This window comes from Pseudophryne corroboree, chromosome 2, assembly GCF_028390025.1.
Source record: "Pseudophryne corroboree isolate aPseCor3 chromosome 2, aPseCor3.hap2, whole genome shotgun sequence".
NCBI lineage: Eukaryota > Metazoa > Chordata > Amphibia > Anura > Myobatrachidae > Pseudophryne > Pseudophryne corroboree.
Window position 1 is genome coordinate 297,641,969 of NC_086445.1, and position 12,656 is coordinate 297,654,624.

The following is a 12,656-nucleotide window of genomic DNA, read 5'->3' on the forward strand; positions in this document are numbered from 1 at the left end:
CAGGGACTCTGACCAAACTACCCCAGCACTGCCCATCCAGGCAGTCGCTACAGCTGGTCGTAGTATAACACCTGCATGTGTGTATATACTTTTTTGGATATTTTCCATCCTCCTATCTGATGGATCTTTAAGTGCGGCCGTCTCAGGAGAGGGTAACGCCACTTGTTTAGATAAGCGTGTTAGCGCCTTGTCCACCCTAGGAGGTGTTTCCCAGCGCTCCCTAACCTCTGGCGGGAAAGGGTATAATGCCAATAATTTCTTTGAAATTATCAGTTTTTTATCAGGGGCAACCCACGCTTCATTACACACGTCATTTAATTCTTCTGATTCAGGAAAAACTATAGGTAGTTTTTTCATACCCCACATAATACCCTGTTTAGTGGTACCTGTAGTATCAGCTAAATGTAACGCCTCCTTCATTGCCAAAATCATATAACGTGTGGCCCTACTGGAAAATACGGTTGATTCGTCACCGTCACCACTGGAGTCATCGCCTGTGTCTGGGTCTGTGTCGACCGACTGAGGCAAAGGGCGTTTCACAGCCCCTGACGGTGTTTGAGTCGCCTGGACAGGCACTAATTGATTGTCCGGCCGCCTCATGTCGTCAAACGACTGCTTTAGCGTGTTGACACTATCCCGTAGTTCCATAAATAAAGGCATCCATTCCGGTGTCGACTCCCTAGGGGGTGACATCCTCATATTTGGCAATTGCTCCGCCTCCACACCAATATCGTCCTCATACATGTCGACACACACGTACCGACACAGCAGACACACAGGGAATGCTCCTAACGAAGACAGGACCCACTAGCCCTTTGGGGAGACAGAGGGAGAGTTTGCCAGCACACACCAAAAGCGCTATATATATATCAGGGATAGCCTTATAATAAGTGCTCCCTTATAGCTGCTTTGTTATATCAATTTATCGCCATAAATGTGCCCCCCCCTCTCTGTTTTACCCTGTTTCTGTAGTGCAGTGCAGGGGAGAGACTTGGGAGCCGTCCTGACCAGCGGAACTGTGAGAGGAAATGGCGCCGTGTGCTGAGGAGATAGGCCCCGCCCCTTTTCTGGCGGGCTCGTCTCCCGCTATTTAGAGAAATCAGGCAGGGGTTAAATATCTCCATATAGCCTCTAGGGCTATATGTGAGGTATTTTTAGCCTTTATAGGTAATCATTTTGCCTCCCAGGGCGCCCCCCTCCCAGCGCCCTGCACCCTCAGTGACTGCCGTGTGAAGTGTGCTGAGAGGAAAATGGCGCACAGCTGCAGTGCTGTGCGCTACCTTTTGAAGACTGCAGGAGTCTTCAGCCGCCGATTCTGGACCTCTTCTGTCTTCAGCATCTGCAAGGGGGCCGGCGGCGTGGCTCCGGTGACCATCCAGGCTGTACCCGTGATCGTCCCTCTGGAGCTTGATGTCCAGTAGCCAAGAAGCCAATCCATCCTGCACGCAGGTGAGTTGACTCCTTCTCCCCTCAGTCCCTCGCTGCAGTGATCCTGTTGCCAGCAGGAATCACTGTAAAATAAAAAACCTAGCTAAACTTTTTCTAAGCAGCTCTTTAGGAGAGCCACCTAGATTGCACCCTTCTCGGCCGGGCACAAAAATCTAACTGGAGTCTGGAGGAGGGTCATAGGGGGAGGAGCCAGTGCACACCACCTGATCGGAAAAAGCTTTACTTTTTGTGCCCTGTCTCCTGCGGAGCCGCTATTCCCCATGGTCCTTTCAGGAACCCCAGCATCCACTAGGACGATAGAGAAATAGGGATAGAATACAGTAGTCCAACATCATGGGGAAGAAGGATAGCTACGTCAAAGGGAAGCCTTCTGAATATATAGGGGACAAATTCAAGTTGGGAGCCAAACAAAGGAACCACTTTACAATTCAGCAAAACCGGGTTGCTCAGCAGGCACAGTGGTGCAGATTTCAAATATAGAGTGATGCAGAACTGTGTGTGTGGAAGGGGGGAGTACTAACAACTCTGAAATTGAATTGGTAAAGCTGGTCAGAATTTGTTGGCTACATTCAAGAGCAGTTACTATTTACCATGCATGCAAACATAATAAATGTACTTGCAACCCATTACATTCCAACATAGTTTCACCAATGAAAAGTTACTCCTTTTGTGTGTGTTTGATCCCAACTCTGAGTAAGCCTCATAGCTTTAGGATTTGCTATGCAGTAAGTTCTCAGTGAGACCATTGATAGGAATTGCTATTCACGTAAGCTTAAAAACACTGCATGGCAGAACTCTGAACTACAATAAAAGCTGTAAATATAAATACCATCTCTATATTTTCTAAGAAACAAATATGTCTATTTATGCAATGCATTGTACAAGCATTGATTGATTACTCCTTAAAATATAATTTAAAATATTTTATCTGAGGAATATCAAGTGAAAATGTAAGACTATATAACCTTAAGGTTGCTGGACATTTATAATAAATCATTACACACTGAAAATGGGATTTGGGTGCACTTTTGCTGTTTTATTACTTGTTAATAGATATTTTATAACTAGGATACTAGGATATTGCTCTATAACTAGATCGAAACATATGGACCTAATACGATAACACAAGATCCCTTTGTATTTATTTTAATCAATCTTCATTTTCAAATAATACTATGTGTAAATATAAGTGAAGACTTATGTCCCTTGTGATACACGCTATTAATGATGAGGTGTGTTCATTTGTGATACCAGATGGTTGTATTTCTTCTAAATGCTATTTTTGTGACATACACATATTCATTGATTGATGAGCCTCTTAGACAAACATAGACGCCTCTTTGAAACCTTTGATATGTTTCTATTTACAATGTAACATCTTCACGGATTGAGCTACTGCTGCATATCGCTCATCACTTGGGTTACTAGAAACATTTCAATACAATCTTCCCCGAAACAATGAGTGGCCTGGATCGATGTACAAGCTTCTTGAAATTAACTGTGAAGTATTAGCATCACTTTTATGACTAAATCCAGAAGTAACTTTGGAGATCAACATTAATTCAATAATAGTACAGTTTGACTCTAGAAAATATATTGGGGGGGGTGGGGCGCGGAGTTGTGTGGATAGTGCATATTCTGTGAAGACCTGAAAAAATATATAAATAATGGTATAGTTAAATATAAGTGATACAACATGACTAAATGCATGTAAATACATTTAAGAAGTCAGATATATGCTGACTACACCCTTTGTGCATTTAATTCATTGTTAATTAAGTGCAGACTGTAGTCTCACGTAAGCAGAGCTGCTCTTTATACAGATTGCAAGGTTAAAATTTTAGCAATCTAAAATGACTCGAGAGTTTATGCCTGTGTTGATTAATTAGTATGAATATAGAATAGCATGAACACACTGATCAGTTACTGTGGATTTAATTATCATCACACGTGTTAGATGGCTATATCTGATGAAATGTGCAAATGCAAATGAAACTTGTCCAGAAACTTGGATCCGTTCTCTAGGTCGACAGTAACTATGTCGACAGGAAAAAAAAGGTCAACATAAGTTTTTCACTTTCTTTTTACTTTTTGGATACTTAACGATCCACGCGGACTACGATTGGGAATAGTAACCTTGCCCGAAGCATAGCAAGCTATGCGAGGGGACACAGTGCACTCGTTGGGGTTCCCGGTCACTGTACGGAGAAAAGGACACCAAAAAAAAAAAATCAAAAATTCATGTTGACCTTTTGACCTGTCGACCGAGACCATGTCGACCAAGTTACTGTCGACCAATAGTGGTCGACCTAGACACGGTCAACCTTCCATACCACAACCCCAGAAAATACACTCACATTTCATCCAGCCTACAATCACGTCAGCAGATGTCTTGCAGAGTACAGGGTTAACAACTAACCTTTGCCTTCTAAAACTGGTACAAAGCACAGGAATAAAAAAATAAAAAAATTAAAAAAAATGGACACTGGTGGAGACAATTAACACTTTAAACTGCTCTGGATTACTATTGAACAATTGCTCCTGAGAAATAGTTGGAATGTGATTTGTGAACATGTCAGACTGAGGGGCAGATGTATTAACCTGGAGAAGGCATAAGGAAGTGATAAACCAGTGATATGTGCAAGGTGATAAATGCACCAGCCAATCAGCTCCAATATGTAAATTAACAGTTAGGATCTGATTGGCTGGTGCCTTTATCACCTTGCACATATCACTGGTTTATCACTTCCTTATGCCTTCTCCAGGTTAATACATCTGACCCTGACTCCTTATAGAGCCCAGTGGACTGGTATCACATGAGGACTTATTAAGATTTCTATTGGCAATGTTATGAGGGGGCGTAATACCGTACACATTTACGTGTAATGGTCCGGTTGTACAAAGGTTGTATCAAGAATATGTCAAATATTGAAAGTTATATTCCAAGAGAATTTATGTTTAAATAAATGTCATTAAACATTTTCAGTAACAATGGGAAAAGACTTTATTGCCAAGGTTGTGCAAAGTACGGAAAGAGATAAGGGAAGAACACATAAAGGTGCAGTATCATGTGTAGCTTCACACTATTAATGTGTATGTAATAATGTAGGAGTGGTATTTATTTATTTATTAACAGTTTCTTATATAGCGCAGCATATTCCGTTGTGCTTTACAATTAGAACAACAGTAATAGAACAAAACTGGGTAAAAACAGACAGACAGAGGTAGGAAGGCCCTGCTCGCAAGCTTACAATCTACAGGGAAATAGGCATAGATACACAAGGATAGATGCTACCTATTGCATAATGGTCCACCAGATTGCTAGGTTCTTAATGGGTTGTATGATGATACCCCACAAAGTTATCCAAGTGTCAGGAGGGTGTGAGACTAAAGAAAGACAAGATATGTGATGTTATGAATATTCTACAGAGGATGTAATTAGATAGGGAAGCACTGAAGGTTATGTGGGTGGGTCTGGAATTTGATAGGCTTGTCTGAAGAGGTGAGTTTTCAGGGAACATTTAAAGGTTTGGAGACTAGAGGCGAGTCTTACTGTGCGTGGGAGGGCATTCCACAGAGTGGGTGAAGCCCGGATAAAGTCCTGTAATTTTGAGTGTGAACAAGTAATGCGTGTGGATGAGAGACGTAGATCTTGTGGAGAGCGGAGAGGTCGGGTAGGGAGATATTTTGAGATGAGTGAAGAGATGTATGTTGTATACACTCTTGTGAAAATAAACTTAAAATGTAAACTATATAGAAACAAACCTGCAGTTGTACAGTGTTATGTTGAAGACCTCCAACAATTGGGCTAAACCTGACAATCCCCCTTTCTTCTGCAGCTGTGGTTATGGCATCCAAGACTTTTTCAAGACTAGAAAGAGACGAGATACATCATACACCAAGTGATAAAAATGTCATTGTAACAAACAACCAACACAAAAATTCTGAATCAATTTATAACACTAAAAAAGTATAAACTTTGCAGATTGCCGCAAGGACACAGCAAAGTTTATGATGACAGCATTGTTTGTTATCGGCTTGTTTCAGTATTCTTCATAAATTCACCAAATCTAATTAAATCACTTGAAGCAGATGGCTAGGAACAAAGAACATAAGAAATCCCAATTCACTCCTGAACAGAGTGAGGAAAAAAATATTTATTGCATGTTAACAGTGTACTTCTGTCCTGTAAGAGACACAATACCAAACAAGACGTAATTAATTCACTTTTCAAAGGTAATGTCTTACCATGTGATTGCTATATATCTCCCAGATGAGGTAAAGCAATTATACTGTAATTTTTATTGATGAGAACACATTAACTTGCAACTATTAAAAAAAAAAAAGCTTGAATGATTTTGTTAGTTTCAGCATGTATTTTGAATACAAACCAACATTGTGTCTCATCAATAAGTATCCTAATGAAATGTACCATAAGACATGTTTGTGAATATTCAGATATGAGAAAGGATTAGTTCACTTGGCACAGCTGTCTGTAAGGAAAAGTCATTATAGAGACCAAGTATTGTACGTACATGTTTTCTTCTCCTACAATGCATATAGCAGACAATAATTTGACAACATCAGTCATCATGTTGGCTTGCTTGGGATCCATGGCTTTGGCCAACAATGATAGACTCCTTTCTTCTCCCATGATTCTCTCTAAGCCATGCTATAAGAAAATAGAATATTGAAAAAAAAAATTTCTATTCATATTAAATTAAGTTTCATTTATTTACAAATGTAAACGTAAAGATTTTTAGTTGTATTCCATGATAAAAGGATGTCTAGGGTAAGCCGGGACTTCAGGTTTAACTGCAAATAGAAGGCTACAGGTAAACAATACACTAGAAAATGCATTAAGCATGTACCATAATAAACATTAGAGACCCACTTTAAAACAATTATGAACACATAAAATAAATAATGCACACCAGGATCAAAGAAAATGCTGAAATGCTAAAACTATAAACCAAAGCTTCAAATGCAGAAGGCAAAAAAGTAGAGACTACAATCACTAACACTATAATTATATTATGTCTATAATCCATCAGTGGAGAACTTAATGGCACTTACAACACAAACAGGAAAAAGGAATTGCATCATAACACACATACGAGACAAAACCCAAATGCTATTTTGCATTATAAGACATAAGCTTACAAGGCATGTTGCTTTTCTTATTTGGTGACGACTATCACTATTAATTTCTCACTTGAATGAAAATTATCAATATTGTACTACAAATGAGATGAAAGATTAAACCTAGTGGGCAACCAGCTATTAAAAAAAACATCCAACAAATCTCTGGTAAACCCAATATTAGCTGGATAGAAAAAAGCAAACCTGTTTTCTATACTTTTACTTATTAAACGTTTAATAAGTTTAAATCAGCAGCATGTGTCACAGAGTAAATTAAACATTAAGATTTTTTTATTAATAATAAATGTAATCTGCTACGTAATCGTATTAACAATGTGCTTGCAGTACCTTAGCTGTGCATTGTATCCCTAAAGATAAAATACTCTCTCTTTAAAACAAGAAACCTAAAATAGATTTAAATACACATTCTAGTAAGAGCTAAATAATAAAGTGTGAGACATATAATGGAAAAATTGTAATGCATTTTAATTGGTGGTAAACGAGGGTGGCATAATAAAAGTTTGTAAAAGACAAATACAGATCACTGCATATTAGTATATCCTCCTATAACGTCATATTTCCTTAACCAAATCTATGTAGGGAAATAACATGATTTTCTTGTTACTCATTGTAAAATGACACTCCCTTTACCTCTCACCCCTTCACCCCCACCACCACCTTCCTTCCCCTAGCTCTTCAGTTATGTGACTAGAAAAGACAAATGGGAAAACATGGATGATGATGATGATGATGATGATAAACATATAAGTAAACAACACAGCAGGGCGGAAACTTTGTGTTTCACAAATTGGACCCACATGAATTGATTTTAGGATGAATTACAAGAAATTTCTCTTTCGTCCTGATCTGGGGAACACGGACATTATGACTACCCAAAAGCAAGCCTCAAGAGGGACTTGAAATATGCACAGACAGTGCTGTACTCAAAACCTTCAAGCAAAATGTGTATCTTTAGATACAAACATCAAACGTGTGAAAAGGATATTTGCTATAGAATGCACTGAGGACCAGGTGGCTGCACCATACAGTTGCTCAATCAAGGCACCCGTCCTAGCTGACCAAGAAGCAAAACTACCTGGTTTGTATTTAAAAGGTTGGAGCTGGCTGACAATGTTGCCAACTCAGAAACCCTGAAACCTGAGTAAACATCCAAAAGATAAGCTACTTTCCAAGCTAACCATCTTTATCCCACTGTCTCTAATGGGTCAAAAGGAGCCCATTGAAAAGCAGCTAGCACTAAATTAAGGTCCCATGATGGAACCAGAGGAACATTAGGTGGCTGGACATGCAAAACTCCTTGTCTGAAAGTTGTCATCTGGTAAAGCTGCCAAACTCCTCTGAAAAAGTATAGACTAAGCCAAAACGACCCCTCAGAGAAGAGGCCTTTGGACTACTTATCCTATAAAAAAGAAAAAATACATGGTAAGTAAAAAAAAAAAGAAGCTGAAACACTTATTAGTTTTGCTCCATACTTTATAATAAATAATCGAAGTGGATGACTAACTCATCTGCAACATAAGTTGGATAACGCCTGTGGAAAACCCTTGGAACTCAAAAAAATGGTCTGAAGAGCAATGCTATTAAAGTCAACTGAGGTAAATCTGGATGAAGGAATGGATCTTGCAATAGTAGATCATCTCACAGCAGTAGCATCGATGGCTGATCAACCACCTGAGAAGGGAGACTCGAGTACCATGACCTACATGACCAATCTGGTGCTATTAGAATGACTTATGCCTTTCATCCACCTAAATACATACAGGAACATGAGACTGAGCAGAAATAAATATGCACAGTGGAAAGACCACTTGGCTGTCAAAGCATCTGCCAGGTTCACCTTGGATCCCTGGACCATGCCCTATATTCTGGTAGCTTCCTCTTCAACCTAGATGTCATTAGATCAATATCCAGAAGACCTCATCTCTTCACAAACTGACTGAACATGTTCTTATGAAGGGACCAGTCCTATGTGTGAACTCTGTGTCGACTGTTAAAATTGTCTTCCCAGTTGTCAACACTTGGAATAAAAACTGCCAATACAAACCGTTTTACCCATGTCATAATCTGGTCAGTATCATAGCTTGAGGACTCTTGGTTCCTACTTGTCGGTTGATGTATTCCCCAGCCACGGCATACTCTGAGTGGGTCTATAAAGGCTTGACGCTGAGAAATTGCTGTGCTTGAACCAGTGTTCACCAGACTGCCCATAGTTCAAACATACTAATAGAAAGGGTCCGCTCTTCCAGTGACCAAAACCCATTGAGGAACCAGAGACACTGCATCCCATTGCTGGAGACTTGTGTCTGTTGTGACAAGTGTCTATTTCTAGGGGGAAACTGAAAACATCTGGATAGATTGGCAGTGCTAAGCCATCAATCCAGAGATTGGTGTGCCTGTAATAACAGGTGAAGCAACTGCCAATCTAGGCTAGGATACCACTTGCTCCAATGCCGAAGGATAAAATGCTGAAAAGGCCTGAAAGTGTATGATGGGAAGCAACTCAAATGCAGCTATCATCTTTCCCATGTAGTTGCATGCAATGCAGTATGGACACCTGGTGCAGACACAAAGCGATTTGTACCAGAGACTGCAAATCCCTGATCTTGTCCTTTGGTAGAAGCACACACTAGCAAGTGTTGAAGAGAAGACCCAGAAACACCATTATTTGTGCCAAAATTTTATTGTACATGGGCAGGTTGGGAACCCAGCTGTAGAATTCCAGAATTTAAATGACAACCTGAAAGTGATCACTGCTGTTGGTGCTCTGATAAGCAAAGTAGTCTAAGTAGGGGAATACCATGATGATGCAGCATAGCTACAATAGGTGCCATTATTTTGGTAAATACTCTTGGCACAGAAGAAATTCAAAAGGGCAAGGCTTGAAATTATTAATAAAGAGTACCTACTGCAATGCAGTAGGTCATGATTTTGTACCCAAATTGGCATAGGCAGATATTCATCCCTGATAAAGTACACAAGAAATTCTTCCTCTTCCAAAGACACCATTATGGAGCATAGACTCCATCTTGAATTTCAGCACTTGTAAGAGTAAGTTGAGCCTTTTTAAATGTAGTAAATGGTACAAAGATGCATCCAGTTTTGATCAAAAGAAATATGTAAATTGAAACACTTACACTGAGGATGTATTGAGACTGGAAGTGTACGATACTGAAATCAAGAGAGTGTGAACTGCACTCATTAATGCCCCTCTCTTGAGCGGATTCTTTAGAGGGGTTATAAAAAATTGATGGGGAAACCAGCACTCCAGATACAGTATGTATCCTTTGGAACAAAACCCTACGAACCAATGATCTGTGGATGATTGGAACCAGGTGATCCAGAACAAATGTAAACAAGCCACTACACAAGTAGAACAGGGATACTCCTGACCAAAGTCATTGGGAATATCTGTCACCTCTGAGGAAGCCTGGCCGGCGGGATCCCATGGCCGTTCACCCACTGAATCGCTCTGTGGCCCGCTGCTACACTCCTGATGGGTGGAGGACCGAATCTAAATGAGAACCAAAAGAGCCAAAACCTAAGAGTTCTAGGGTGAGATGGAAAAATAGTTTTAACTGCCAGCTGCCTATGTAATTATGTGTTCCAGTTCTGGCCCAAATAAAAACTGAATTACAAAAGGAATTGTTTCCAAAGTCTTATTAGACTCAATATCTCCATGGCAGGAATGCAACCAGTGTCCAAAATAAATAAAGCTTACAGATGTGTCCTCTTGCATCTTTGCCCTGAACGCGACATATGGGCCTCTGAATCACTACATGTTGTGGCGCAGCGTCTTAGAACTGACAAGTCATGGCATGGCATGAATCCACACCATGCAATACCCAGTTTAACCATTGGGTGGCGAATGTTCCAGGAAAAAAACGATAGCACTGATAACAATACACTAGTGTTTCAATGGAAGGTGATACCTGATAAGCTGGCCAATCACAGTCAGGCAGTGTAAACATTCCTTGTGCTCAGCACCTCATCACAAGTTTAATTTCTACAGTATACTACAGTACACTATAGACGAATACACGAATACTGAACAGCGTTTTGTCATGAATGCAGAGCTGCAGTTGACTGTGTAATAAAGAATTTAGTCATTTGGTGCGTGCGTCCTTTGTTTACTAACAATATACTAAACCGCTCTGTATGTTGTATTCAACCCTTTAACGTACCTGACCCTGACACCTAATAGAAAAAGTGGTGAAGCGTGCACCTTACACCACATAGGGTGTACACAATACAATATCATACATACTGTAGTACTGACGTTATGGATAGCAGCTTAGAGTGTAAATGCTGCTGGGTGGTAGGGGGGTAGCGGATATTTTCAGAATAGTGAACCAAAAATGAATTGTCATCATGAAAAACTTCTGGTGCATCTTTTAACACAAGGATTCTTTACATCAGATAACGACATTTTATGGAAAGTCCAGTAAAGGGTTGAATACAACGTCCAGAGCGGTTTAACGTACTGTTTGTAAACAAAGTAAGCAGGCAACAAATGACTGTATTCTTTATTACACAGTCAACTGCAGCTCTGCATTCATGACAAAACGCTGTTCAGCATTCGTGTATAGTGTAATGAATTAGAGGAACCATCAGACAATTGGCGCTAGGGAGGCTTCATTGGTTATTTGAAGCATATGCTACAGTTTAGGAAAAGTGACATCGGGTGAACAGAAAGTTGCATTAAAGCTTCCCTTTTTTTCCAGCGCCTCAGTACGTTACGTTATAACGTTCTGTTACAGGCATCAGCACAGCAAGGTGCGACTAGCAAGTCCCACTACATGGTGTATAAGGCAGAGACGTAGCAGGACACATCGGAATATACCGGAAAGAGAAATACCGTCCAAGAATGCCAGACGCAAATGGAAGCCTGATTTATATTATCTCTACAGTGCTAGGAGATCTAAATAGTAATAGAAGCCTGCTTTATATTATCAGGGATCTGAATAGTATGCTCCTGTTTCAATAGCTTTTCTAGTCAGTCTGTCAAGCCTGTATGGTTTTTGTAGCCCATGCGCAACCAAAGCAGAACATAAGGTAGTACCTGTTAAGGAAAACAAAGATTTAATAGGGATTCACACTTACGATGCGTAGAATCATTAAGAGAAGAAGCAGTAGTTGCTGTTAAGATTGTGTCCTTGGCTAAATGGTGGATCCAATGCTGGAGGTACCACCCATGTTGCTGTATCTTTGTCAAAAAAGGGGTAAGTTAATTTCAAACCTGCTGGAAGCTCAAATTTCTTATCAGTTTTAGGGTCATTCCTCATCAACGCATATTTTTCAGAAAAATTCTAAGTTACAATCTTTAATTTCAATTAAATTTGGTAATGTTGCCATGGATTTAAAGCAAACCCCAAATCTTAGGCTGATGAGTACACTGGTTTTGAAGATGTATGCCTTTAAAACTAACATCTCCACTGTACAGAGGGGATTATTCAAGTGCTATGTGTGTTAGTGGTGGATTTTTGGAAAAAAATATATATATAAAAAATTAAAATAATTAAAAATAAAATGATAAAATAAATAAATATATATATATATATATATATATAATTATTTTTTTTTTAAATAGAAGGGGGCGTTGATTGGCCGGCTGTTGAGGCAGCAGCAGGAGACAGGAGCTCCGGCTTATAATATACATAAAAGTGCCCGTACTTCTTTGTCCAAGCCCCCAGTGCCACTATACTCAGCCCTTACGCCTGCTTACACCTGCCCTGAGCTGGGTGATGCAGGTCGCGGAGCCGGAAGCCGGTTTTATAGTCTCTGCGGGTTGCGTCCTGCACACCTCCCTGATGCCGGGACCTCAATTTTGAGCTACCCCGGTGGACTTCGGAACGTGGACCATTGCTGAGCATGCGCTGTGGGACCTACCCTTAGCCACGGCTGGGAGCCGGAGTTCGTGGGTGCCTCTCTGCAGTGTGAGCCTCCCATGTACGCACCGAGACTCGGAGCGTGACCCGCCAAGAGACGACGGGCGGGTGGAGTACGGCGGCAGCAGGAATCTTCTAGGAGGTGAGAGGTCAGCATTG

At 40.4% G+C, this 12,656-nt stretch overlaps 1 protein-coding gene across 6 annotated transcripts in view; it reads right to left on the bottom strand.

Moving 5' to 3' along the window:
• DIAPH3 (diaphanous related formin 3) overlaps window positions 1-12,656 on the bottom strand; it is a 1,416,707-nt gene that overhangs the window by 828,868 nt on the left and 575,183 nt on the right. For all 6 annotated transcript variants that reach the window (XM_063952903.1, XM_063952906.1, XM_063952905.1 and 3 more), the window contains 2 exons: window positions 5,985-6,121; window positions 5,215-5,320 (listed from right to left, as the gene is read on the bottom strand). In XM_063952903.1, the coding sequence (XP_063808973.1) occupies window positions 5,215-5,320; window positions 5,985-6,121 (243 nt within the window). The remainder of the gene's footprint in view (window positions 1-5,214; window positions 5,321-5,984; window positions 6,122-12,656) is intronic.